At 47.7% G+C, this 26,011-nt stretch overlaps 2 protein-coding genes across 3 annotated transcripts in view; one reads left to right on the plus strand and one right to left on the minus strand.

The window, feature by feature from the left end:
• si:dkey-43k4.5 (potassium voltage-gated channel subfamily S member 1) lies at positions 1-25,488 on the minus strand. Of its 2 annotated transcripts, none has more exons than XM_052031579.1 (4): positions 25,166-25,488; positions 24,164-24,690; positions 11,602-12,596; positions 1-7,837 (listed from the first exon to the last, which is right to left on the minus strand). In XM_052031579.1, the coding sequence occupies exons 3-4, from the start codon at positions 12,565-12,567 to the stop codon at positions 7,511-7,513; spliced, it is 1,293 nt and encodes a 430-aa protein (XP_051887539.1). In that variant the 5' UTR covers positions 12,568-12,596; positions 24,164-24,690; positions 25,166-25,488; the 3' UTR covers positions 1-7,510. The 2 variants fall into 2 exon arrangements, with proteins under 2 accessions (XP_051887539.1, XP_051887538.1); XM_052031578.1 differs by having other exon boundaries at positions 24,227-24,690; positions 25,166-25,487.
• Positions 25,130-26,011, plus strand: part of LOC127579052 (uncharacterized) — a 407,687-nt gene continuing 406,805 nt past the window's right edge. The window contains exon 1 of the mRNA XM_052031684.1: positions 25,130-25,557. Coding sequence (XP_051887644.1) covers positions 25,130-25,557 — 428 coding nt within the window. The remainder of the gene's footprint in view (positions 25,558-26,011) is intronic.

The raw sequence follows: 26,011 nt of genomic DNA on the forward strand, positions 1-26,011 counted from the left end.
TCGAGTATTGTTTTACATGATAAGGTACAGCATGCATAGATAGTCTTTAACTGCATGTAATTCCACATGCAATTATTAGTACAGTTTAATCCTCAGTATTATTGATAGATTATTCTGAATATTAGTTTATTCCTACAATGCCATTATTGAGACAGACCTTACCAAATTTCTGCAAATGACTAATAGTCCCAGGAGATTGTTTTTATGGTGCATTGACCTCAGATTAGTAACTTTTTTTGTAGTTTAATTTAATTTAAGTGCTTTTGGCTTTGGCTCAAACTTTAATTAATCTGAATATGTCTAAACTTTGAAAAATTGAATGATTCTTTTTATTTCTGGTAGACTTTCTCAAGGTCTGGGCACTGTGCTGTTGAGGTATAATGTCTTCCTCCTGTTGGAGGGTCTACATGTGGACCTTTGATTTCTCAAGATGCACAATCACCTTCTCAAGGGTCAAGGAGGACTGTACAATAAATGTCTGCATCCTGAGACTGATTAACCCTCCCGTTTCCGAGCCATATTTCCACCATTCACCTCTCTACAGACCTTCAACCAAGGGTCAAACAGGTTGGAACCCAACACTTTGTAGATATGTACAAAAAGCTCCAGTTACGGTGGGATGGAGTGGGCTTCGAGAAGATGCAGGGAAAAGTCACCAGAATGGGGATTAAACAATGATGGGAGGTTGCATAGATTAGGTAGACTTGTATTCCCTTGACTATAAGGATGTTTAACTGAGGTATCTAAGAGGATTAAAGAGGTTATCAGGAAAGATAAGGACCAGATCATTCAGGGCTGATCCTAGGAAGCACCACTTCACATAAAGAAACTGAGAAATCTTGAGCTCTCTCCCTTGAAGAACTATTGAGACTGGAGGAGTCACTTGAGAATTTCGGAACTGCAGCAGATAGGCTTTTGTTAGGTAAGGTTACAAGGATTGTAGTGGCTAGATGGAGATAAGATCTAAATTACTGAGGGATGGTGCAACAGACTGGCCAATCCTGTTCCTAAATTTGTCCTCAGGTAATGTGGTTGACTCTTAAGTACCCCTGTAGTTGGGGCAACTAGGGATGGACAATAAGTTCTGGCCTTGTCCACATCCTCTGAAAAAAATGAATGGAAAAAAAGGGAGGTGGAATGTTCCTCACGAGGGGTAGATCATGAGGTTCTCTCCTTTGAACTGGGCAGAGAGACAGGAGCTGCTCAGCCCAGCAGCTTGTTGTTAGGTACGGCTCAGTGGGTGACTCCGCACAGTTTGCTCTGAGGATTCTGGTTGCATGTCCCACTCCAGGAGTGGAGGACACAATCTGTTCCAACAGTCCCAGGGTAACGCTGAGAAAGGCCTGCACTGTCTCAGGTGTCGTTTTTTGGATGAGAAGCTAAACTGAGAGTCCATCTGCCTTCTCGGGTGAACACAAAAGATCTCACACCACTACTTTGAATATTGTCCACGGTTCCTTGGACAACATTGATCCTTTGATCCACATCGCAAACGAAGATAACGTGTGTTTGGACATATCTGTCCATGCATACATGTTCCTATCCATGTATACATGTTCCTGTCCATATATCTGTCCATACATACGTTCCTGTCCATACATACGTTCCTGTCCATGTGTCTGTCCATGTATGCGTGTTCCTGTTCACATATCTGCCCATGTGTACATGTTCCTGTCCATGTATATATTCCTGTCCATACATACATGTTCTTGTCCACATGCCTGTCCATGTATACAGGTGTTTGTGTGATGCATTTGTGTGATTATCATGATAATTTAACTCATTGCTTTTTGTGGGATCTTGCGTTTCCTGCACTACAGGAAACTGGCTATTGTGTTTCCTGCACTACAGGACTGACTAGCCAGTTTCATTAGCTGCACATCACTTTGGGGTGTCCTGAGGCTGTGAAAGGCGCTACACAAATGCAGATTTTTCTTCATGACTTTATCATTACTTTATTTGATGTTTATGGAAAATTTGTTCTCCTTGAGGCCCAGAGTGTTAGTGTAGGAAAATGTAAAATGTAATAGTGAGGAACACATTGCTGTTGTGAGTGTGTGGAAAGTCTGAGTCCCATTAGGACCATCAGACTCTCCCGAGCCACGATCAGCTGTGTCACTGTTGAGCAGAGCTGTCCTTACACCCCACCACAGCCTCTTCTTTATCAGTTGGGTCGTAACACTTCCGTAAACAGATACAACAGGGAAATCATAACCTCAGTCCCAGCACTCCTTCAAGACCAGAGGGAGTTTCCCCCTGGTGATCTGGGCGGCTTTAAATTCAAATCACAAACAGATGACATTTGTGTTGTAGGTCGGTGCCCACAGGAGGCAGGGCTGAGAATAGCACCAGACTCACTTCATCAGAACCCTGACGGCTTTACAGAACCTGAATTATCTGACAGCCACATAATGAGTTCCAGTAGTAATGTTGTATTACAGTACATCATGGACCCTTTAACTGCATGGATACCTCTATGTGCCAGCACACATTTGCCTATATGTATCAGTGTGTGTTTGTTGTTGGTATGTGCACTTATGCTTGTGTGTGTGAGTGAGTGAGTGTGTGTATATGTGAGTGTGTGTGTGTGTGACTGAGTGTGTGTGTGCGTGTGTATATGTGTGTGTGTGACTGAGTGTGTGTGTGTATGTGTGTGCGAGTGTGTGTGTTCGTGTGTGCTTATGTATTTGAGCACAAGTGTGTTGGATATTTCTGTGCATATAGTCAGAGCCATTACAGCATGAAAACAGGCCCTTCGGCCCAACTGGTCCATGCCGACCAAGATTCCCATCTAATCTAGTCCCATTTACCCGCATTTGGCCCATATCCCTCTAAACCTTTCCTATCCATGTACCTGTCCAAGTGCCTTTTAAATGTTAATGTATCTGCCTCAACCACTTCCACTGGCAGCTCGTTCCATATACGGACCACCCTCTGGATGAAAAAGTTGCCCCTTGGGTTCCTATTAAATCTCTCCCCTCACACCTCAAGCCTGTGTCCTCTAGTTCTTGACTTCCCAACCCTGGGAAAAAGACTGTATAAAAATATGTGTACATATATATTAAGTATATGTGCCTGTGTATGTGATGCATTTGTGTATGTGTTTATAGGTACATGTGTCTCCCTTTGCAAATGTGTGTGTGTGTGTGTGTGTTTGTGCGTGTGTACATGCGTGTGCACATGTGTGTATAGAGACACAAGAGTCTGCAGGTGTTGGAATCTGGAGAAGCACACAAAACACTGGAGGAACTCAGTGGGTCAGGCAGCATCTGTGGAGGGAGATGGACAGTCGGCGTTTCGGGTCGAGACCCTCCATCTGGACTTTGAACATCTCAACCCGAAACCATTTCCCTTCATAGATGCTGCCTGACCCACTGAGTTCCTTCAGTGCTGTGTGTGTGTGTGTGTGTGTGTGTGTGTGTGTGTGTGTGTGTGTGTGTGTGTGTGTGTGTGTGTGTGTGTGTGTGTGTGTGTGTGTGTGCGCGCAAATGTGTGTAGAAGTGTCAATATGTTTCTCTTCAGCTGTGTATTGGATTCAGAGGACAACTGTGATTCTAGTCACTCGTGTTACCTGGCGAGTACCTCACTGGATTTCACAGTGCGATGATTTCCTGATTCATTCACTCAGTTCTGTATCCATGGTGAAGACTGATGAGAGGTTTTTGAAATGCAGGACTGGAACTCACTACATCCTCCAACAATAATAACATGGACATCTAAGGAGCGAGAGGCCATCAGTCATGTTATATCAATATCCACTGATATCTTGAAACTATTATTCCAGCTTTCATTGCCTTTCTTCTCCTGATGCTTTTTAATCATTTCCATTGATCGGTCCCTTCTGTAATAACTGTTACAAAGGATAAACAGTAAAGGTCATTGTGGTGATTTCTTGGCACTTGTACTTGTGACACCTTGGACTGTATTGTCATCCAATTGGGAAATTGGATTTTCTCTTGTATCAGTTGAATGGTTTCGTTTTGCATTTTGGGCTGAGAGAACGTTTCACAAATCCACAGGGTGAACAGCTGTAAGTTGAAGGTATCACACACCTGGGCACTGTTGGCCAACATATGTATCATAGATTCATAGGACAAGTGAGGCCTTTCAGCCCACAGTTCCTGTGCTGGCTGTCGAAAGCACTACCCCATCAGTCCCATACCCCTGCAACAGACAATCTGCTGGAGGGACTCAGCAAGTCGAGCAGCATCTGTGGGAGGAAGGGAATTGTCGACGTTTCGGGTTGAAGCCCTGCCTCAGGTCCACTCAGAGTCCCATTCACCGGCCTTTCCCCATTGCTTTGTATATTTCTCCCTTTCAATTATTCAGGCAGTTCATTTTAGAAAGATCGAGACACACCACATTCCTAATCGCAATTCACCGCACTAAATCATCTCATTTCATCTTGCAGAGGGAAGGAGTCAGCTGCTGAATCTGCACCCAATAATTCGTGATGCCAATTTAGCCAATTTCCCTTTTGAAAGTTATTTGCTTCCAACGTTCTTACAGGCAGCACATTCCAGTTCACACAACGTAAAATAATTGCTGCTCAAAGCCCTTCTATTCCTTTTGCAATGACCTTGAATCTATGGTTCCTCCTGGCAGCGGGAATCGTTTCACTTTGTTTACTCTTGCAAAACCCCTTCAAAGGTCATGAGATGAATCAATGGTCCGTGGGTAGCTGATGCCAAATTTAGGATTTGAAAGCCTGTAGATTGTGGAGGGAGGGGAGGAGGAGGGTGGTAAACAGTGTTTTGGTGTCCGGAACATGTGTCACTAGTCAGCTGGTCTCTGGAGGATATGTCAGGCTGTGGTTCCTTCTCAGCCCTGGACCTGGAATCTGACCTCACTCATCCGGTCTTCCATGTTAAGTCACAGAGCAATACGGCACGGATACAGACCCTTTGGCCCAACCAGTCCATGCTGACCATGGTGCCCACCCAGCTAGTCCCAATTTCCTGCGTTCGGCCCATATCCCTCCAAACCTGCCCCTCCAAGTACTCCTTAAATGATACTGTTGTACCTGCCTCAACCACTTCCTCTGGCAGCTCGTTCCATATACTCACCACCCTCTGTGTGAAAAAGTTGCCCCTCAGGCCCCTTTTAAATCTTTCCCCCTCTCACCCTAAACCTATGCCCCCTAGTTTTGGACTCCCCTACCCTGGGGAAAAGACTGTTACCATCCACGTTATCTATGCCTCTCATAATTTTAAACACATCTATAAGGTCGCCCCTCATTCTCCTACGTTCCAAGGAATAAAGACCTAGCCTGGCCAACCTCTCCCTATAACTCAGGCCCTCTAGTCCTGGCAACATTTCTCCCCTTTAGTTCATCTTCCGAGCCTGAAATAACTCCAAAGATGACGCTGCTTAGAAACTGGACAATTACTCGTGTGGCAATAAGCGTGTGTTAGTGCAGCTTCAATAAACACACAAACAAGTGGGGCAGTGTGGCAAGCAAGAACAACAATGGGCAGCAGGTTCACTGGCTTTTGGGGGGGGGGGGGGGTGCTCCATGTCAGATTTCTGTCCGCACTCCCCACACCACAGAGCCACCCCCTCCAGCTCCTGGAAGGAGAGGAACATCTGGGGTCTGGGAACAACCCACAAGTAGGAGCCCCTTCCTGGTCACACACACCATTCCATCTAGGAGATAACTTCACTGCAATGAAACTTACTTGTAATGAAGCATTGGTTCCAGTGATCCTGAGTGGCGAGAGGCTTATCCCAGTGACGGGGTGGGGGGGAGGGCAGAGTTGAGATTATCTGCAGAGATTGGGCTTCAAATAAGAGTTGCATAATTAACTGAATATTTTGTGGTTTTTTAATGAGCTCGTGCAGGTTCTTTGGCCATACTCTCGCACGAGAGTTTAAGATGCTGTGCGGAATAGACTGTGCTCCAACTGAGTGAAAGGGTGGGGCTTGATGAGTAAAATGGCAACTTCTTTTCTTGCTTTCCGATGACCTGCCACTGAGTTTTGCTGCAACTGTCTGTACCTGGCCTGCTCTTCAATTTACTGCCCCCGGGTTCAACTGTTCTGGGGCTCTGCTCTCTGCCCTCCCATTTTTCAACAACCTGGGATTATCCTAAATCCTGCTCTCACTCCCAGACCCATTAACCTTCACTGGGCTTCATTCACACTTGTGCTTCCAGTTTCAAGTTCTTTATGACTCAGCCCAATAAATGTCGGGCACATCCCTCCCCACCATCGATGGTATCTACAGGAGGCGCTGCCTCAAGAAGGCAACGTCTATCATCACAGATCCCCACCATCGGGGACATGCCATCTTCTCACAGCTACCATCGGGCAGGAGGTACAGAAGCCTGAAGTCCCACACCACCAGGTTCAGGAACAGCTATTTCCCTTCAACCATTCGGTTCTTGAACCAACTGACACAACCCTAATCACTGCCTCAGTATAGCAACACTATGACCACTTTGATCACTTTGCACTAAAATGGACTTTGGTTTTTGTTCCAATTGTGTTCTTTCTTGTAAAAATTGTGTATAATTCATGTTTAATTTATGTTTTTCTTGTGAATGTTGTGTATCTGATGCTCTGTGCCTGTGATGCTGCTGCAAGTAAGTTTTTCATTGCACCTGTGCACACATGGACTTTGTAAACTCAACTTTGACATTGACTTGTCCTTGTGTTGGATCCCCTTCACTGCCCTCCCTCGCTCCCTCTCTTTGTAGCCCCCTCCAGCCCTACAACCCTCCAAGATCCCTGACCTCCTGAACTTAATCGCTCCACCGCTGGTGAATGTGCATTCAACTGCCGAGACCCCCTCCGCCTCACTTCCTCTTCCTTTAGTAACATTCTTATAGCCAGCCTCTTTGACCAACCTCCTGCCCTTGGTATCTCCTCAGGTGTCCTCGAGCCACAGTGGGTTGGGTAGTGCTGCTGTGGGGCAGCTGTAGGAGTTTTGTAAATTAAAGGTGCTGTATAAATGCAAATCCTTGCTGCCGTGCATAGCACTAATTGGCATTGAAGCTGAGAAGGCCAACTGAGGGTTTTGGTCACTCTTCCCCTCTGAGGGTAGTGTTTCGATTATTGCTGTGTATAACAAGCGAGGACGATGCACACCAGGTGGTTGGGTTTGGTGAGGTTGAGGGAGGTTGCTGGGTCTACGGTGGGGAAGTTAGACCACCGGCGTACAGTTGGAACAGGCAGGGTGTGGGGCTGGATGAGCAATAGACTGGGGAACTGCACCGCACCCTTCACACCGAGGTTGCCTTCAGCCTACAGAAGTTCTTCTCAAGGGTGAACGTAAATGTAGCAATGATAAAGTTTTGACAACAGTCCTTATTGATTCAGAACCTTCCTGGGGAAAGAAAGCCCTGCGATCTAATATAGATTCGATGGGACGGTCCCCTGTGCGATTGACAGTCTCACTTTGTGGTTGGTTCTTGGCGCTCCATTCCAACAGAGTGGGGTGAGGCGCCGTTGTCAGGCTGCCCCGGCTCCTCGCTGTCCCCCTCTCCGTCGCCGTTGCGCTCTCTCCCCACTCAGCGGCTGCCTCTCACCGCCTCCTCCAGTGCCTTCTGCTGCCGGTAGAAGTGGGAGAACTTGTTGAAGATGATGGTGATGGGCAAGGCCACCACGAGGATGCCCCCGAGGATGCAGCCCGAGGCGGCCAGCTTGCCGGCCACCGTGATGGGCACCACGTCTCCGTAGCCCACCGTCGTCATGCTCACCGTGCCCCACCACCAACAGGCCGGGATGGTGTCCAGTCCCACGTCCTCGTCCTTCTCCGCAGTGTACGCCATTCCGGAGAAGACGCAGACCCCCACGCCCAGGTACAGCAGGAGGATCCCAACTTCCCGGTAACTGTGCTGCAAAACAGACACAAGGAACCATCAGTAACACGGAAAAGAGGAACAGATAGAGTGGACAGCCAGCACCTCTCTCCCAGGGCACCAATGCTCAGTACAAGAGGGCATGGCTTTAAAGTAATGGGTGGGAAGTCCAAGGGAGATATCAGAGGAAGATTTTTTACCCAGGGAGTGGTTGGGGCATGGAATGCACTGCCTGAGGCAGTGGTGGAGGCAGGTACATTGGTCAAATTCAAGAGATTGCTAGCTAGGCATATGAAGGAATTTAAAATAGAGGGATATGTGGGAGGAAGGGGTTAGATAGTCTTAGGTGAGGTTTAAAGGTTGTGGGCCGAAGGGCCTGTATTGTGCTGTACTGTTCTATGGTTCTATGATCAGTAACACGGAACCGTGGGGTGGCACCGCTTGGGGTCTCGGCAGTTGAATGCACAGCTGCTGATGGTGAAGCGATTACAGTAAGGGGTGGGCCATCTGGAAGCGAGATAGTCATAGAGTCATACAGCACGAAGAGAAAGGCCCTTGGGCCCAACTGCTCCATGCCGACCAAGATGCCCCGTCCAAGCCCGTCATAGGTTTTACGTCTTGTGCTGTACTGCTGCCGCAGAACAACACAGTTTCACATCATATGTCAGCGATAATAAACCTGATTCTGATTTCCATTTGCCAGCATATGGCCCACAGTCTCCTATCCACGGACCTGTCCAACTGTCTTTTAAAAGTTGTTATTGTACCTGCCTCAACCACTTCTTCTGGCAGCTCGTTCCACATACTGACCACCCCTCTGTGTAAAAAGGTTGCCCTCAAGTTCCTATTAAATTTTTCCCCTCTCACCTTAAACCCATGCCCCCTGGTTCTTGATTCCCCAACCCTGGGAAAAAAGATTGAGTGCATTCACCCTATCAATGCCCCTCATGATTTTCTACACTTCTATCAGTTCACCTCTCAGTTTCCTACACTCCAAGGAATAACATCCCAGCCTGTCCAAACTCTCCCTATAACTCAGTCCCTCAAGTCCTGGCAACATCCTTATGAACCTTCTCAGCTCTCTTTCCAGTTTAATAACAACCAAAACTGAACACAATACTCTATATTGAACACAATAAAAAATGTGGCCTCACCAGCGTCCTGTACAACTGCACTATGACCTCCCAACTTTTATACTCAATGCCCTGATGAGGAGAATTTCTTCCACTCAGTGAGAAGGAAGCTTTGGAACTCTTCATCCCAAAGGATTGTGGAGGGTCAGTCGTTGAGTTCATTCAAAGCAGGGATTGATGGATTTCAAAACAATGAGATTGAGGGAGAAGATCAGACCTGATCATATTGAATGGTGGGGCAGGCTGAGGGACCGAGTGTCCTACTGTGTTCATTGTGAATGGATGTTCTTGTTCCAGTAGAAACTAAAGAGCTGGAAGTACACAAGATGTGAGTCGGCGCGTGTGGAGAGAGAAACACAGTTAACCTCTTAGGTCAAAGGCCCTTCATTAGAACAGGGAAAAGTTTAGTCAAACATTCCTAGTCCTGAGGGCAGTGCTGTGCCTGGCTGGGAGATGAGGGGCTGTCCCTCAAGTTCATGTTGAAGTTTATTGGAGCAATTCATCATAAAATCATGAGGGGCATAGATAAGGTGGATGCTCACGATCTTTTTCCCCAGGGTAGGGGAGTCTAAAACCAGAGGGCATAGGTTTAAGGTGAGAGGGGAAAGATCTGAGAGGCAAGTATTTCACACAGAGGGTGGTGGGTATATGGAACGACCTGCCAGAGGAAGTGGTAGAGGCAGGTACAATAACATTTGGACAGGTACATGGATAGGAAAGGTTTAAAGGGATATGGGCCAAATGCAGGCAAATGGGACTGGCTCTTGTTCAGCATGGAAGTGTTGGGCTGAATGGCCTGCTTCCGCGCTGTATAACTCCATGGCCAACAACAGAGGGGTCAGCGGAGAGTGGGGTGCAGAATTAAAGTGACAAGCAGCTAGAAGCTCGGGCTCCTCCCTGCGGACTGGACAGAGCTGTTCCGCAAAGCAGGCACTCGATCCATGCCCGGTGTCGCTGACGTGGAGAAGACCACCAAGCTGAAGAAAGTGCAAGTGAATCATTGGTCTGTGGAAGGTGTTCTGGATCCCCGGATTGTAAGGAGGGGAGAGGCGGGTAAGGGCGGCTGTTGGAAGGGAAGGTGCCGCGACAAGGAGGGGGCGTTTGGTGGCCACAGAGGAGGGAGAACTTTCCTGTTCCTCTTCAAATTAGTACCATTGGATCTTTTACATCAAACCATGAGACTCACAGTCATAGAGTTATACAGCACAGAAGCAGGCCCTTTGGCCCAACTCATCCATGCTGACCAAGTTGCCTACCTGAGCTCGTCCCATTTGCCTGCATTTGGCCCATGTCCCTCTAAACCTTTCCTATCCCTGTACCTGTCCAAATGTCTTTTAAACATTGTAATAGTACCTGCCTCCACCACTTCCTCTGGCAGCTCGTTCCATATACCCACCACCCTCTGTGTGAAAAACTTGCCCCTCAGGTCCCCTTTAAATCTTTCCCCTCTCACCTCAAATCTATACCCTCTAGTTTTAGACTCCCCTACCCTGGGAAAACGACTGTGACCTTTCACCTTATCTATGCCCCTCATGATTTTATAAACCTCTATCAGGTCACCTCTCAAAGAAACCAGCCCCAGCCTAGCCAGCCTCTCCTTTAAACTCCAGCCCTCCAGTCCCCGGCAACATCCTTGAGAGCAGGCAAGAGTCTTGACTAAGTGTCTTGTGTGTGAAGGCAGTGCTGCACTCCCACAGTACCATATTTGTGCTTCAGCCTGGGGTTTTAATGATCATATCTCCAGAGTTGGATTTAAACCAGAAGTCTTCTGACTCAAGGGCAAGCCTGCTACAGACTGAGCCATGGCTGATGCTCAGTGCTGCAGTCACACATCATCCTACCCATTCTCCACTCTGACCACACCCACATCCCACCACAGGTTTCAGCTCAGAGCTTCTCCAAGGAAGGATCAGCTGGGTGACGTTATCAAGGTGTTTAAAGGATTTGACAGAATAGGCAAAACATTCCTCTGGTGAAGCTATCTCTAGAAGCACGTCCTCAAAGGGCTGTGGAACTCTGGATCTCCCTCCTCCCATTGAGCCTCAGGGGGAGGATTGGGCGGGGGGTGCGGGAAGAGGAGAATGAGGAAGTTGGGGTGTGGGGGAGGAGGTGATGTGATGGGCTGATGAACAGCCAGTGAAGTAGAGCCGGTGTCTCACAGCTCCAAATGTGGCCTCACCAATATCCCTCTGCATTGCAACAAGACCTCCCGACTTTTGTTCTCCAGCCCCTTTGCAACAAAGATTGATAGTAAAACAAGTTTGAATCGTTCCCTCTTGGGTGAGTCCAGGACAAGAGGGCACAGTCTTAGAATTAGAGGGTACCCATTTAGAACAGAGATGAGGAGAAATTTCTTTAGCCAGAGGGTCGTGGATTTATGAAATTTGTTGCCACATACAGCTGTGGAGGCCCGATTATTGGGGGTGTTTAAGGAGGAGATTGATAGGTATCTAATGAGTCAGGGTATCAAGGGATACGGGGAAAAGACCAGGAATTGGGGCTAGATGAGAGAATAGTTTAGCTCATGGTGAAGTGGCAGAGCAGACTCGATGGGCCGAATGGCCTACTTCTGCTCCTTTGTCTTGTGGTCTTGTGGTCATTCCTCAATTTCTCATGAATCAGAAACTTGATACTAATGTCAAGCAATCAGAAAAGATTCCTTCTAACCTTTAAGGTTGCTCCTAACGACCGCAGACCTGTAGAGTGGCGTGCTAACTTGAGCACCCGGAAAATCCTCATCAGCCGGAGGATTTGGATCACCTTGCCCAGGTTCTCCAGGTCCATGGACTGGCCAAAGATCAGGTCCACCAGCAGGGTGATGTAGAACGGGAGCACCGAGATAACATCGATCATATTGAGTGGGTGGAAGCAGAACCTCTTGACGTTGGGAGTCAGGAGCAGCCGTGAGCAGACCTCCATGGAGAACCAAGCGATGCAAAAATATTCCACGATTTGTAGCCTGGGGTCATCGACCTCCACCCCAAACTCGTCAAAGTTCTGGTATTTGGGCATGCTGTGAATGCACATGGTGGCAATGGAGCCCAGCACCACACTGATGGACATGAAGCTGAAGAGTCTACTTGGGATGGAGTATCCAGGATTCTCCAAGGTCAACCAGAGCTGCTTCCTGCAGTTTCCATACCTCATCCCTTGGAATCTCAACAAGTCCCGGTTAAAATTGGAGATGTCGTCCGGAGAGGTGTCAATACTGCTCACGTCACTCTCGTCATCCCAGTTCTTGCGTCTGCTCTCCGTCTTACGCTCATGGTATCGGTAACTGCAGCAGGAGTCCAGGAAGAACTCGTTGATGCCCCAGTATTCGATCTCCTGCGAGAACGAGAAGACGCAGAGTTCGTCCATCATGTGCAGCTTCCCGGTTTGGTAGAAGTTTAAGACATACGGGAAAAGTCCCGGGTGCCTGTCGAAGTAGAACTCTCTCTTTGAGACGTCATAGTCGTCACATATTCGGAGGATGGACTCCTCCGAGTCGCAGGTGAGTAACTGCCCAAGTCTGGTGTTGGGGAACTTGGAGAGGGTGCTGGAGCTTAACTTTCTCTTCAGCCCTCCAACATTCACATTAATAGCCTGATCCTCAAACTTAGGATCCCAGGTTCGAGATGTCTCATTCACCATGGTAACCAGTAGAACAGATCTGTAACAACCTGGGAACCAACAAAGAGATATGGTTATACCAAACAGTGGAGATTACTGGGCAGCACTCCCAGAACTCCAGAAACAGAAAGAGTCCTCTGGGCCCACCTGTATATGCTGGTGTTCATAGAAACATACACAGTGACTGTGATGTCTACCAATGTTAATCCCATTCAGGGAAGGAGAACTTAAAACTAGAGGGTTTAAGGTGAGAGGTAAAACATGTAAATGGGACTTGAGGGGCAACTTCTTCATGCAGAGGGTAGTGGGTATATGGAATGAGCTGCCAGAGGAAGTGGTTGAGGCAGGTACATTAACAACATTCAAAAGACATTTGGATAAGTGTTTAGAGGGGTATGGGCAAAATGCAGGCAAATGGGACCAGTTTGGTGGGCACCATGGACGAACTGGGCCAAAAAGCCTGTTCCTCTGCTATATTATTTGATGACTCTATTTGCCTGCATTAGGCCCATATCCCTCTACACCTTTCCTATCCAAGTTTCTATCCTAACATTTTTAAAATGACGTAATTGTATCTGCCTCTACCACCTCCTCTGGAAGCTTTGGAGAGAGGGTGCAGAAGAGGTTCACCAGGATGTTGCCTGGATCAGAGAGTACTAGCTATCAGGAGAGGCTGGACAAACTGGGATTGTTTTCTCTGGAGTGTGAGGGGAGATCTGATAGAAGTTTATAAAATTATGAGAGGCATAGAGAGGGTAGAGAGCCAGAGTCTTTTTTTCCAGGGTGGAAATGTCAAATACTAGGGGGAAAGTTTAAAGGAGATTTACGTGGCAAGTTTTTGTTTACACAGTGAATGGTAGGTGTGAGGGGAGGTGGTCGAAGCAGATACAACAGCAACATTTAAGAGGGATTTAGACAGACACGTGAACAGGCAGGGAGTGGAGGGATATGGATCACATGGAGGTAGATGGGATTAGTTTAATTTGGCATCATAGTTGGCACAGACATGTTGGGCCGAAGGGCCTGTTCCTGTGCTGCACTGTTCTGTGTTCTAGAGAAGGAAATGCTGCAGTCAATCGTCCAATTTCTTGTCTTAAGAAATATTGATTGAGGAATAAATATTGTCCAGGTAAGTCCTCTGCTCTTCAAGATACCACCAGGGGATCTTTTACATTCACCTGTGAGTGCAGATGAGGCCTTGATTCTACATCTTATCCCAAGGATGAGACTTCATCAGTTTTCTCCTGGGCCTGGCCACATTGGCCATTCATGGGTCCAGGCAGCGGGCGGTCGAGAGGTCTGCCCGACCTAATAGCCTGCCCCTCTTCCGGGGTTACTTCTGTGCCCGTGTGTCCCTGGAGAAGGAGCACACGGTATCCACGGGTACAATGGGGGATTTCTGGGACCGGTGGGCACCTTAGGGGCTTGAATGTGTTCTGGATTGTGATGACTGCATTATAATTTGAAAGTATTGACTGTAGATAGTGTGGATCGTGGAATACTGTCATATTGTATTGATGTGATGCTGTAATCACTGAATAAACCTCCTTTGGAAAAGGAACGAACAAGGGTCAAGAAAAAGGATGAGAAGTACTCTCTCAGCACTCACTTAACCTATCTATATCTCCCTGCAGACTCTCTGCATCCTCTGCTACATCTATTTCTTGGTTTATTGCCTGTGCCACTGTAATGTTATTACTTGGTGGCCTATAGACAACTTCCACCAGTTATTTTTTCCCTTTGCTATTCCTAAGGGCAGGAAAGGTAGTGTAGCGGTTAGCGTAACGCTATTACAGCGCCAGAGACCCGGGTCCAATTCCGGCTGCTGTCTGTAAGGAGCTTGTACGTTCTCCCCGTGTCTGCGTGGGTTTCCTCCGGGTGCTCCGGTTTCCTCCCACATTCCAAAGACGTACGGGTTAGGAAGTTGTGGGCATGCTATGTTGGCGCCGGAATAGTGGCCCCCAGAACACTCCATACAAAAGATGCATTTCACTGTGTGTTTCGATCCACATGTGACTAATAAAGATATCTTGTCTTGATCTTGTCTTGTCAGTACTGCAATGTACTATCGGTCCAGATTCTTGTGCGCAAATCTTTTGAAACCATGAACTTCTGATGCTAGAGTACTAATCATTCGTATAAGCTTTTTTCTTCAAATGCACTTTGAAGTAGCAAATTCCATACTTGAACCACTTACTGGTCAAAGAAGATTGTCCCAAATTCTTTGTTGGAATAATTAGTGATCATTTACACCTATATCTTCCTCCCCTTTGCATAACCAAAGTTACTTAGGAGTTTGGGGAAAAGGTGGGTTTATGGAGGTAAATCTTAGATCACCGATTATCTTATTAAATAGCATCGTAGACTTGAGGAGCAAAACTGCCTTTTCCTTTCCCACATTTTGACTGACAAAGCTGCAGAGAACTTGGGGGACACTCCCTGACCCAGGGAGGGGTTCGAGTGTGAGACATGAGTGGTTGAAGCAGACAACAGAGATACATTTACGGGGACCCAAGAGACTGCAGAAGCTGAAATCTGGAGCAAAAAAACAAACTGTTGGAGGAACTCAGCGGGTCGAGCAGCATCTACTGAGCTGCTGAGTTCCTCCAGCAGTTTGATTTTACTTTGAAGGGGAAACTGGATAAACACACGAGGAGGCAGGAACAGAAGTACCTGCAGATATCAGTAGTTACACGGAGTTACACAGCACTGAAACAGGCCCTTCAGCCCATAAGGTATAGAAACATAGAAAACCTATGTTTCTATACCTACAGCACAATTCAGGCCCTTCGGCCCACAAAGCTGTGCCGAACATGTCCCTACCTTAGAAATTACTAGGCTTACCCATAGCCCTCTATCTTTCTCAGCTCCATGTACCCATCCAAAAGCCTCTTAAAAGACCCTGTCGTATCCGCCTCCACCACTGTTGCCGGCAGCCCATTGCCCGCACTCACCACTCTCTGAGTAAAAAACTTACCCCTGACATCTTGTGTGAAAATCTTTTGAAACCATGAACTTCTGACGCTAGAGTCAGAGTGTTAATCATTTGTATACGCATAAGGAGCAGAATTAGGCCATTCGGCCCATTCAGTCATGACTGATTTTTTTTCTCAACACCCATTTTCCCACCTTCTCCCTGTAACCCTTAACCCCCTTACCTGTCAAGATTCTATCTGTCAATCCCTGGCTTAAAGATACCCAATGACTTGGCCTCCACAGCCCTCTGTGGCAATGAGTTCCACAGATTCACCACCCTCTGGACGGAGAAATTCTCCTCATCTCTGTTCTAAAGGGCCTCTTTATTCTGAGGCTGTGCCCTCAGATCCTAGACTCTCACATTGATGGAAACATCCTCTCCGCGACCGCTCGATCCAGGCCCAACTCGTCCATGCTGACCAAGGTGCCTTCCTGAGCTAGTCCCATTTGCCTGCATTTGGCCCGTATCCCTCTAAACCTTTCCTATCCATCCGGCACTGCAGCTTTACCCTAAACCTCTCTGATTAGTGGAATATACAGAAAGCATCCAATCTGGATACATCCAGGCTTGATACAGCAACTGCTCTGCCTGAGACTACAAGAAACTGCAGAGAGTTGTGGACACAGCTCAGCACATCATGAAAACCAACCTGCCTTCCATAGACTCTGTCTGCGCTTCTTGCTGCCTCAGTAAAGCAGCCAACATAATCAAAGACCCCACCCACCCCAGACATTCTTCTCCCCCCTCCCACTGGCCTGAAAGCCTCAAGGACAGCTTCTATCCAGTTGTTATAAGACTATTGAATGATCCCAAGTACGATAAGATGGACCATTGACCTCACAATCTACCTTGTTATGACCTTGCACCTTATTGTCTGCCTTCACTGTACTTTCTCTGTAACTGTAACACTTCATTCTGCATTCTGTTGTTGTTTTACCCTGTACTACCTCAATGCACTGTGTAATGAATTGATCTGTACGAACGGTATGCAAGGCAAGCTTTTTACTGCACCTCAGTACATGCGACAATAATAGACCAATTCCAATTCCAATTCCAATATCCTGCTATTATAAGACTATTGAACAGTCCCTTTGTACTGTAGGATGGACTCTTGACTTCACAATCTACCTCATCATGGCCTTGCATCCTATATTCTGCCTGCACTGCACTTTTCCTGTAACTGTAACACTTTATTCTGCATTCTGTTATTGTTTTCCCTTGTACTACCTCAATGTACTGATGTGATGAAATGATCTGTATGGATGGTATGCAAAACAAAGTCTTTCACTGTACCTTGGGACATGTGACAATAATAAACCAATTTACCAATTCAATTTACCAATTTAGTATTTGTAAAAAGGCTCTTAAGACTGCTGTGCCATTTCTTACATTACAAGAGTGACTACACTTGGAGAAAGCTCCACGGACTGCAAAGTGCTTGAGTTGGTCTCAGGTCGAGAAAGGCACAATTCATGGAGTCATCAAATGTAACAGCACAGAAGGAAGTGACTCAGCTCTTCATTCCGGCGCCAGCCCTTTGAAAGTGCCATCAAGTTAGTTCCTGCTATTTCTCCTGCAGCCTATCTATCAGATTCACAGGCCAGAGATATTATTGGTAACAAAAAAGGCAGGAAATATTCAACAGGCCACCTGGCATCTGTCACGATGAAAGTCATTGACCTGAAACCATGACTTTGTAGCTGACTAAACTCCTGAGGATTTCCAGGATTCCCGGTTTTTATTTCAGATTTCCAATATCAGCAGTAATCTGGTAATTGGTTTGTTATTGTCACATATACCGAGGTACAGTGAAAAACTTTGTTTTGCATGCCATCCACACAGATCATTTCAAAACGTAAGTACATCGAGGTAGTACAAAGGAAAGGCATTAACACAATGCAGAATATAGTGTTACAGCTACAGGGAAGGTAGACAATACGGTGTAAGGGCCATGACAAGGTAGGTTGTGAGGTCAAGAGCTGCCTTTGAAGCTGCTTCCGTTGCCACTTCAGATCAGACTAACACAGTGTACGTTTTTACTTCTCGAATGTGATCTCAAGCTACTGAAGCCTGTTCCATCAGATACAATTTCCCCTTATTTACTTGAGCAGAACTCTTCAGCATTGTGAGTTCCTCTACTAATCCTCCCCTTAAGGTAGTCTACAACCTGACAGCATGGACACTGAATTCTCCAGTTCCAGGTAACTGCTCCCCTACTTCTGTCTCTTTTCTCTCTGCTACAGATCTACTCAGTGCTTCCCCCACTCCCCACAGATCCCATCACCCACACATTGGTCCCCTCCCCCCACTGCTCCCCGCTGCCCTCCCCACCTCCCCCACTTGGTTCCAGGCTCCACCTTCCCCTCCTATCAGATTCCATCATCTGCAGCCCTCTGTCACCTCCACCTATCACCTCCCAACCTCTGATGCCAGTCCCACTCTCCCCTCCTCCAACTGCCCATCACCCCTCCTCACCTGGATCCACCTATCACCTGCCAGCTCTTGGTCCACCCCTCCCCTCCTCCTCTTTATACTGGTATTTCCCCTCCATCTTTCAGTCCAGATGAAGGGTCTCGACCCAAAACGTCGACCGTCCATTTCCCTCCACAGATGCTGCCTGACCCTCTGAGTTCCTCCAGCATCTTGTTTCTTGCTCCCTTTAACCTTGTCTACTCTGGCAGACCAAGCCCACTGCACATTACTGTCATGTCCCTGCAACAGACAGGATGGCATGCTGTAAGTAAAGATGAGAGAAAGGTCATCAAAGGTGATTGTGGCTTCGTGGTTCTGCATACCTGCTTTGCAACTGCAAAGTGACAGATCCAGAAATCTTCTTCAATTAGAATTTATGGCAATAACCCCTAAGACCTGAAGTTATTCTGTCGAGCAGTGTGGTTTAGGGCAGTGGTGAAGCAGCAGAGCCAGATACAACTAGGGATTTCATACAGTTCTGAGGGAAAGTACTGGGGGAATGGTACATGGAATCTCAGCACAACTGTAGGTCAGAAACAGGCCATTCGGCCCAAGTGGTCTAACCCAGAGTTAATGATGCACAAAGCAACATAGAACATAGAACAGCCCCAGCACAGGAATGGGCCCTTCAGCCCACCATGTTGTGCCAAACTAATTAATCTACTGATGCCTAATTAAACTGATCATTTCTACCCGCACATGGTCCATATCCCTCCCTTCTCTGCACATCCATGTGCCTACCTAAGAGCCTCTTAAATGCTTCTATCGTATCTGCCTCCACCACCACCCCTGGCAGCCCATTCCAGGCACCCACCACTCTCTGTGCAAAAAAACCTGCCTCGCACATCTCCTTTGAACTTTCCCCCTCTCACCTTAAATGCATATCCTCTAGTATTAGACATTTCGACCCTGGGAAAAAGATACTGGCTGTCTACTCTATCTATGCCTCTCATGATCTTATAAACTTCTATCAGCCTTTCTCCCCTCAACCTCTGCCACTCCAGAGAAAACAACCCAAGTTTGTCCAACCTCTCTTTAATAGCACACGCCCTCTAATCCAGGCAGCATCCTGGTAAACCTCTTCTGCACCCTCTCCAAAGCCTCCACATCCTTCCTAGAATGGGGCGACCAGAATTGAAACCAATACTCCAGATGTGGCCTCACTAGAGTTTTATAAATCTGCAACATAACTTTCCGACTCTTGAACTCAACTAATAAAGGCAAGCATGCCATGCTGACGCACATTGGGAGACCGTTTCGTCGAGCACCTTCACTCCGTCTGCCGCAACAGCCAGGACCTCCCGGTGATCACCCACTTCAATTCCACATCCCACTCCCGTACTGACATGTCTGTCCACGGCCTCCTCTACTGCCACGCTGAGGCCAGGCGCAGGCTGGAGGAACAACACCTCGTATTCCGCCTTGGGAGTATCCAACCTGACGGCCTCAACATCGATTTCTCTAACTTCTGGTAACCCCTCCCCTTCTTTTACTTCCCCCCCCCACCACTCCTTTGTCCTCATTTATTCCTGTGGTTCCCTTCCCCAGCCTTGATGATCTGCCCATCTCCTCTCCTCCCCTCCCCCATCCTTTATTCCATGGTCCACTGCCCTCTCCTACCGGATTCCTTCTTCTTCAGCCCTTGGCCTCTTCTGCCTATTACCTCTCAGCTTATTACATCTTCTGCCCCTTCCTCACCCACCTACCTTCCCCCCCTCACCTGAACCCACCTCTCCCCCGCCTGCGTGCACTCCTCCCCCTCCCCCCACCTTCTTATTCTGGCTTCTGCCCTCTTTCTTTCCAGTCCTGGTGAAGGGTCTCGGCCCGAAACGTCGACCGTTTATTTCCCTCCGTAGATGCTGCCTGACCTGCTGAGTTCCTCCAGCACTTTTTGTGTATTGCTCCAGATTCCAGCATCTCCAGAATTTCTTATGTCTCATGCCACACGCCTTCGTTACCACCCTATAGACTTGTGCAGATGCTTTCAGGGAGCTATGGACTTGGTCCCCAAGATCTCTCTGTACACCAACACTGTTAAAGGTTTTGCCACTAACTGTGTTCTGTCCCCTTACATTTGATCTCCCAACAAGCGACACTTCACTCTTTCGGCAGATACTTCTGTTGCTTTCTCCTTGTGTGTTTGTCCATCGTTCCCTGGTATATCCCTCTGCCGTCTGCTTCAGCCACTCCCCCTTCACATATTGACCACTCTCTGAGGAAGGAGACGTGTCCTGGACACTCCAAAGGTTTGTTGGTCACCACGCAGGTATATTGGAGGAAGGAAAATGCCCTTCAAATCTACTTGGCTGATCAACAAAATCATTGATCATCCGTGATCCAACTTCATGTACTCAGCTTTATCCCAAATCCCTAAATAAGTTATATCAGCCTCAGATTTAAAAACATTAAAAACAAAAATATCATACTGATATTTTTCACTCCCCCGAGTGGAACAAGTCCCTTGTGACCCTAAAGACCTCTATCAGGTCACTCATAAGTCTCTTTTCAGGCAGAGGAGTCCCAGTATTTTCGATCTTTTATGACCTCGTGAATGCTAGTATCTACCTTGTAAATTAGTGTACAAAATTGAAGGGGAACTACAAATGTTGGAGAGCATTTAGCCCATTTTAATGGATTACATGGAAATACTGTGAAATGATTCTCCTGGTGCAAATAAAAAGGACCGCGATCTTGCCTCTGTTCTAGTTACAGCCGAGAATTCCTTATAGTGATACACACAAAATTAGCAGCAGAATAGGCCACTTAGCCCCTCAAACCTGCCCGCCACTTGAAAAGTTCATGGTTGCCCTGATCCACATTCCTGTCTGCCCCCAGTGACCTTCCACCCCCTTGCTTGTCAAGTATCCATTGACCTCTGCCCTTTGAGGAAGAGACTCCCAAAGACTCACAACCCTCTGAGAGATAAAAGATCTTTCTCGTCTGTCCTAAGTGGGCCACCCCTTCCCCTGGTTCTGGAGGCACAGGAGACTGCAGATACTGGAATCTGGAGCACAAAACAATCTGCTGGAGGAACTCGGCGGGTCGAGCAGCATCTGTTGGGGGGGAAGGAATTATCAATGTTCCTGATGCAGGGTTTTGACCTGAAATGTCGACAATTTCTCCCCAGCAGATTGTTTGTTGTTCTCCTGGTTGTGGATTTGCCTAGGAGGGGATGTGGAGAGGACACTTCCACATCAAGAAACATTCTCTCATTAGACACCCTGTCAAGACCGCTGTGTAGTTCAATTCAGTCACCTCTCATCCTTCTAAGCTCCAGCGGAGACAAATCTAGCTTGTCCAATCTTTCCTCATAAGAAAAGCCAGTTAAATGTTCAAAACTTAAAGAACTTTCATAGAATAAGTAGGGACAAAGTACTTCCAGACTATGAGAGTCTGTAACCAGAGGACACAGAACTAAGCTGACAGGCCAGAGAAGTGCAGACTTCGAATGATCTCCTCTTTGCTGTAACAATTCTATAATTTTAGGTGATTCAAGGAAATGTTTCCTTTACCCATTGAATTTCTGTGATCTAGAATGCACTGCCTGATGCACTAATTCAATAGTAATTTTCAGAAGTGAATTAAATAAATACGCAAAGGGAAAAAATCAACAAGGCAAGGAGAAACAACTAGGGGGAGCGAAACTAATTGGATAGTTCCATCAAAGCACAATGGGCCAAAGCGTGACTCCCTCTTTAATTACATCTATTACAGATAGAATGAATCTTTATCCATATATTACTTCTAGAGCTTAAACAATTAAAATAATGGCTCATTTTTGTAATCCCATCCATCGAATTATTGCAGTTAATTAGTGATGGCTAATGGTATCATTTAGCAGATTGACTGGGAGCAGCGGCTGTAAATGGTGAAATGAACTGTCTTAGTGGGGACATGATTAACTCATGGATGGGTCTGTAATGTTCAGTCTTGTAAACATCAATTCACATACAATGATTTCTTCAGGGCTACTTTAGTGTGGTGTTGGTGGGGGTAGGAGAGACAGAGAGAAAAATGAGGGGGGAGAGAGAGAGGGAATTCTGCAGTGTTCAAAAAGCAATATTCAATAAATCAATGAGAAAACAAATAACTTAGAACTGCTTTAATTTTTAGTCTGCCTCACACTCATTCCATACCTCCCCCAGTCCCTCATTACCCACTCAGTCTTCATCTCTAACCAGTTAAGTATTGGACTTGGGTTTGGGCCAGAAGTGGGGAGTGAGGAAAGGGGTTAGAAAGGGGGGAGGGAGTATACAGAAAATGGAAAGCAAGGATAGAGAACAGGAGGGAGGAGGAAGGAAAGGGGGAAGCACAGGAGGGGGAGAGGGGAGAGAAAGTAGAGCAGGATCCCAGTGATTTGTCACTCCTCCCCATTGATCTAATGCACACCATGACAGAATGTGTGTGTGCTTCACGAGGAATTAGTGCCAAAAATGCAAAACGGAATCATGTCAGAGTTAAATCTGCCCTTCAAGCAGCTGAAACTGCATAAATGCAGGGATGGAATGAACGATTAATCCACTGCCATGTAGGTTTCTTAATTTCCTAGTCTCCTAGATTTGGGGAGAACATCATAACCCCATTGAGGTAGCTGGGTGGAGACGATGCAGTATTGTATCAAACACCTCAGAAACTGCAGCCTAATTCATGTCTCTCCAGCAGTAACCTGACCTCCAAATTATCTCCCAAATTTATGTTTGCCATAGGCAAGAGAGGGAAGGGAAGGGAAGGGATATTTACGTCGCTCCCGCCAGCTCTGCACACATTTCCGTCTGTTCTTCTTTTTGTTCCCTTTTTTCTCATCCAACTCTCATTCTTACCCTCTCTCTCTCTCTCTCCCCTTCTATCTCTCTCCCCATTCCCCAGTCTCCCTCCCTCCCCACTCCCCCAGTCTCTCTCCCTCCACATTCCCCCAGTCCCTCCCTCCCCATTCCCCCAGTCCCTCCCTCCCCATTCCCCAGTCTCCCTCCCTCCACATTCCCCAGTCTCCCTCCCTCCCCATTCCCCAGTCTCTCTCCCTCCCCATTCCCCAGTCTCTCTCCCTCCCCATTCCCCAGTCTCTCTCCCTCTCCCTCCATTCCCCAGTCTCCCTCCTCCCTCCTCATTCCCCAGTCTCCTCCCTCCCCATTCCCCAGTCTCTCTCCCTCCCCATTCCCCAGTCCTCCTCCCCATTCCCCAGTCTCCCTCCCCCTCCATTCCCCAGTCTCTCTCCCTCCCCATTCCCCCAGTCCCTCCCTCCCCACTCCCCCACTCTCTCCCTCCACATTCCCCAGTCTCCCTCCCTCCCCATTCCCCAGTCTCTCTCCCTCTCTCCCTCCCCATTCCCCAGTCTCTCTCCCTCCACATTCCCCAGTCTCCCTCCCTCCCCATTCCCCAGTCTCTCTCCCTCCCCATTCCCCCAGTCCCTCCCTCCCCACTCCCCCAGTCTCTCTCCCTCCACATTCCCCAGTCTCCCTCCTTCCCCATTCCCCAGTCTCCCTCCCTCCCCATTCCCCAGTCTCCCTCCCTCCCCATTCCCCAATCTCCCTCCCTCCCCACTCCCCCAGTCTCTCTCCCCTCTCCCACTCTTCCTCTCCTCCCCGGTTTCCTTCTCTCCACCTCTCAGTTTCCTCCTCCCTTGTCTCCCCCGTCTCTCCCATACCTTCCTCTCTCCCCCTGTTCCCCCCTCTCCCCCCATCTCACCCGCCACCAAACTCTCCCCCTCTAACGCACCAACAATGGACAATCTATCTCAGCCCGCCGGGAGACGGGAATCTACAAGTGGACCCGGGTCTAACGTTCCATCTTTGTTCATCTTCACTTTGCCAATTGGTGAATTTGTCCTTCTTCTGCTCGCACCCACCTCTGTCACGTTTTATCCCCGCTCCCGAAGTCTTCTAATCCTGCCTCCAATGTGTATTTAAAATAAATCAGCCACACCACAGAAAAATAGATCACTGGACAGGGATTGAAATCCACTACAGATTCAACAACTGCTTGAGGGGTTTATAGCGGGAGCGGAGTTAAGATTAAACCGATTTTATTTTTAAAAAGATAGCATCGGGCTGTAACTGGTTTACAAAGTCAACGGGCAGTTCACTGCCGAGGAGCCGGGGAACAGAGAGCGCCTGTAATAAATTAAATGGGAAGATTAAATAAAAGAACGTGTGAAATTATAACAGAACCTACCCGAGGAAACCCTTAATTGTTGATCACCTCCTCGCTTGGATTGTATGATTTAACTCAGTTTACCTTCCCAGCGATATGTGCAAGCACTCCTTCGCTCCTGGTCTGGTTCAGACGCCTCGTCTTCTGTCTGGAACGTGTAATCTCGGGTTTACCCTACCCCTATTCCCCGCGTTCCGGGCTTCATTCTCCCAATGTCTACTCAGGTCTCCTCAAGCCTCCGGGCGCAGAATGACGGCCTCTCGGACCTCTCCACGACTTCCAATCTCCGCTAGCTTTCCACTTGTATAAAGTTAAGATGTGGTCCTGGTTTGAGCGGTTCGGTCTCTGGGCTTTTGCTGCACGCTGTCTGCCTCCCCGTTGTGTAGATGCCCTGCATCTACTGAAACCGTCCTAACCTTTCTCGGGATGTCGCTGGATTTGGGATCACACGCCAGACTGGGTCGCGGAAATCTTCACTCCTCGGAGCCGGACAACCGAGAATTTCCCACAAGTCATCGCATCCACAAGGACCCATGGACAACTGATACCTAAACAGAAACCAATGTAAAATAAATACATTTAAAAATGTACCCTCAGTGTGTACTGCCTATCTCTGTACACGGCTTACAACAATTGAAAGATTGCATTACGAATTATATAATTTGTAAATTTGAATCTGTAAAGCAAATTTGACTTAAACTAGATATATACAAACCAACATAAATTATTGACATTTAAATTTAGACACGAATTCATATGAATAATAATGAATCCATCCAAATCCACACATATAGTACATTTACACACATTCAAATGAAATATATGACAATCCATGCATTATGATTCTATTCAAATCCATGTACATAGACAGCTATATAAATAAAGTATTTTATCTCTTTTTTTCCCTAAATCAAAGACTTAGACCATGCAGATTAGTTACAGTGATTCTGATTGAAATTGTACGTTGGGAATTACTGGGATGGGGATATGGGGTTAGGATGCCAGAGAACTCCTCGCCGTTACCTTGGGCTCTGTACCGCAAAACGAGTGTTGAAGGAGCGGCAAAGCGAGCAGAATGAACAGCGACTGCCCCTCTCCCCACACCGGGACGTCAGAATCCGTGTCCATCTGGGGCAGGTCGCTGAACTGGCGACTGTCTCCGACCTCTCCAACCGCTCGGGCAAGGTTGGAGGGAGGTCCCTGTGGCTGGGGACAATGGGGGCGGGCGGGAGGGAGCGCGGGGGCTCGCAAAGGCTGAGAGATGACAGAGGGGGCTGTCTAGGTAATATCACGTTTAATACTCCGGATCAGACGGAATACTCCCATCTGATGCCAGTGTCAGGGATGAACTCCAGAGGGACTTTGGATCCGACCGGGATTTCTTTTGTTGACTCGTTGGACAACTTTCAGCGGCGGTGCGTGGGGCTGGAACCCGCGGGTCAGGGGCAGGGCTTTGCGAAGGGGGAGTGGGTGGGTGAAGACTTTTCACACTGGAAGAGCAGGCTCTGACTGTGGAGAGACAGGGCGAGGGAAAGAGAGAGAGAGAACTCGACACATCAATAAACAACGGAGGCATCCAGGCACCGAAGAACCGTGGCTGCGGTAACACCCCGGGCTTCATAAAAAAAGAATTGAGAAAGATTTCAGTGTTGGAGAGAGAGAGAGAGAGGGGAGATTGTAGATCTCAAAGGGCTAGATGGGCCGAATGGTCTCCTGTACAACGGCCACTGCTGGGCCCTCGGGATTTAAGTCGATTCTCCAGAAATCAGTGTCGGGGTTGAGGGGGCTGGAGACTGAGCCGGGGTGGGGGGGGGGGGGGGGGGAGGTCTGCCTGTAACCTGTGTTGGTCAAGAGTCCGGGTGCTTGGCC

The sequence above is a fragment of the Pristis pectinata genome, chromosome 16 (assembly GCF_009764475.1).
Source record: "Pristis pectinata isolate sPriPec2 chromosome 16, sPriPec2.1.pri, whole genome shotgun sequence".
NCBI classification, from domain to species: Eukaryota; Metazoa; Chordata; class Chondrichthyes; order Rhinopristiformes; family Pristidae; genus Pristis; species Pristis pectinata.

What these genes read in the sequence shown, in the direction of transcription:
- si:dkey-43k4.5 (XM_052031579.1), bottom strand. Translation starts at nt 12,567, where the DNA reads ATGGTGAATGAGACATCTCGAACCTGGGATCCTAAGTTTGAGGATCAG. An exon ending in CGTTAGGAGCAACCTTAAAG is followed by an intron (nt 7,838 to 11,601) that starts GTTAGAAGGAAT and finishes TCTGTTTTGCAG; the next exon opens with CACAGTTACCGGGAAGTTGG.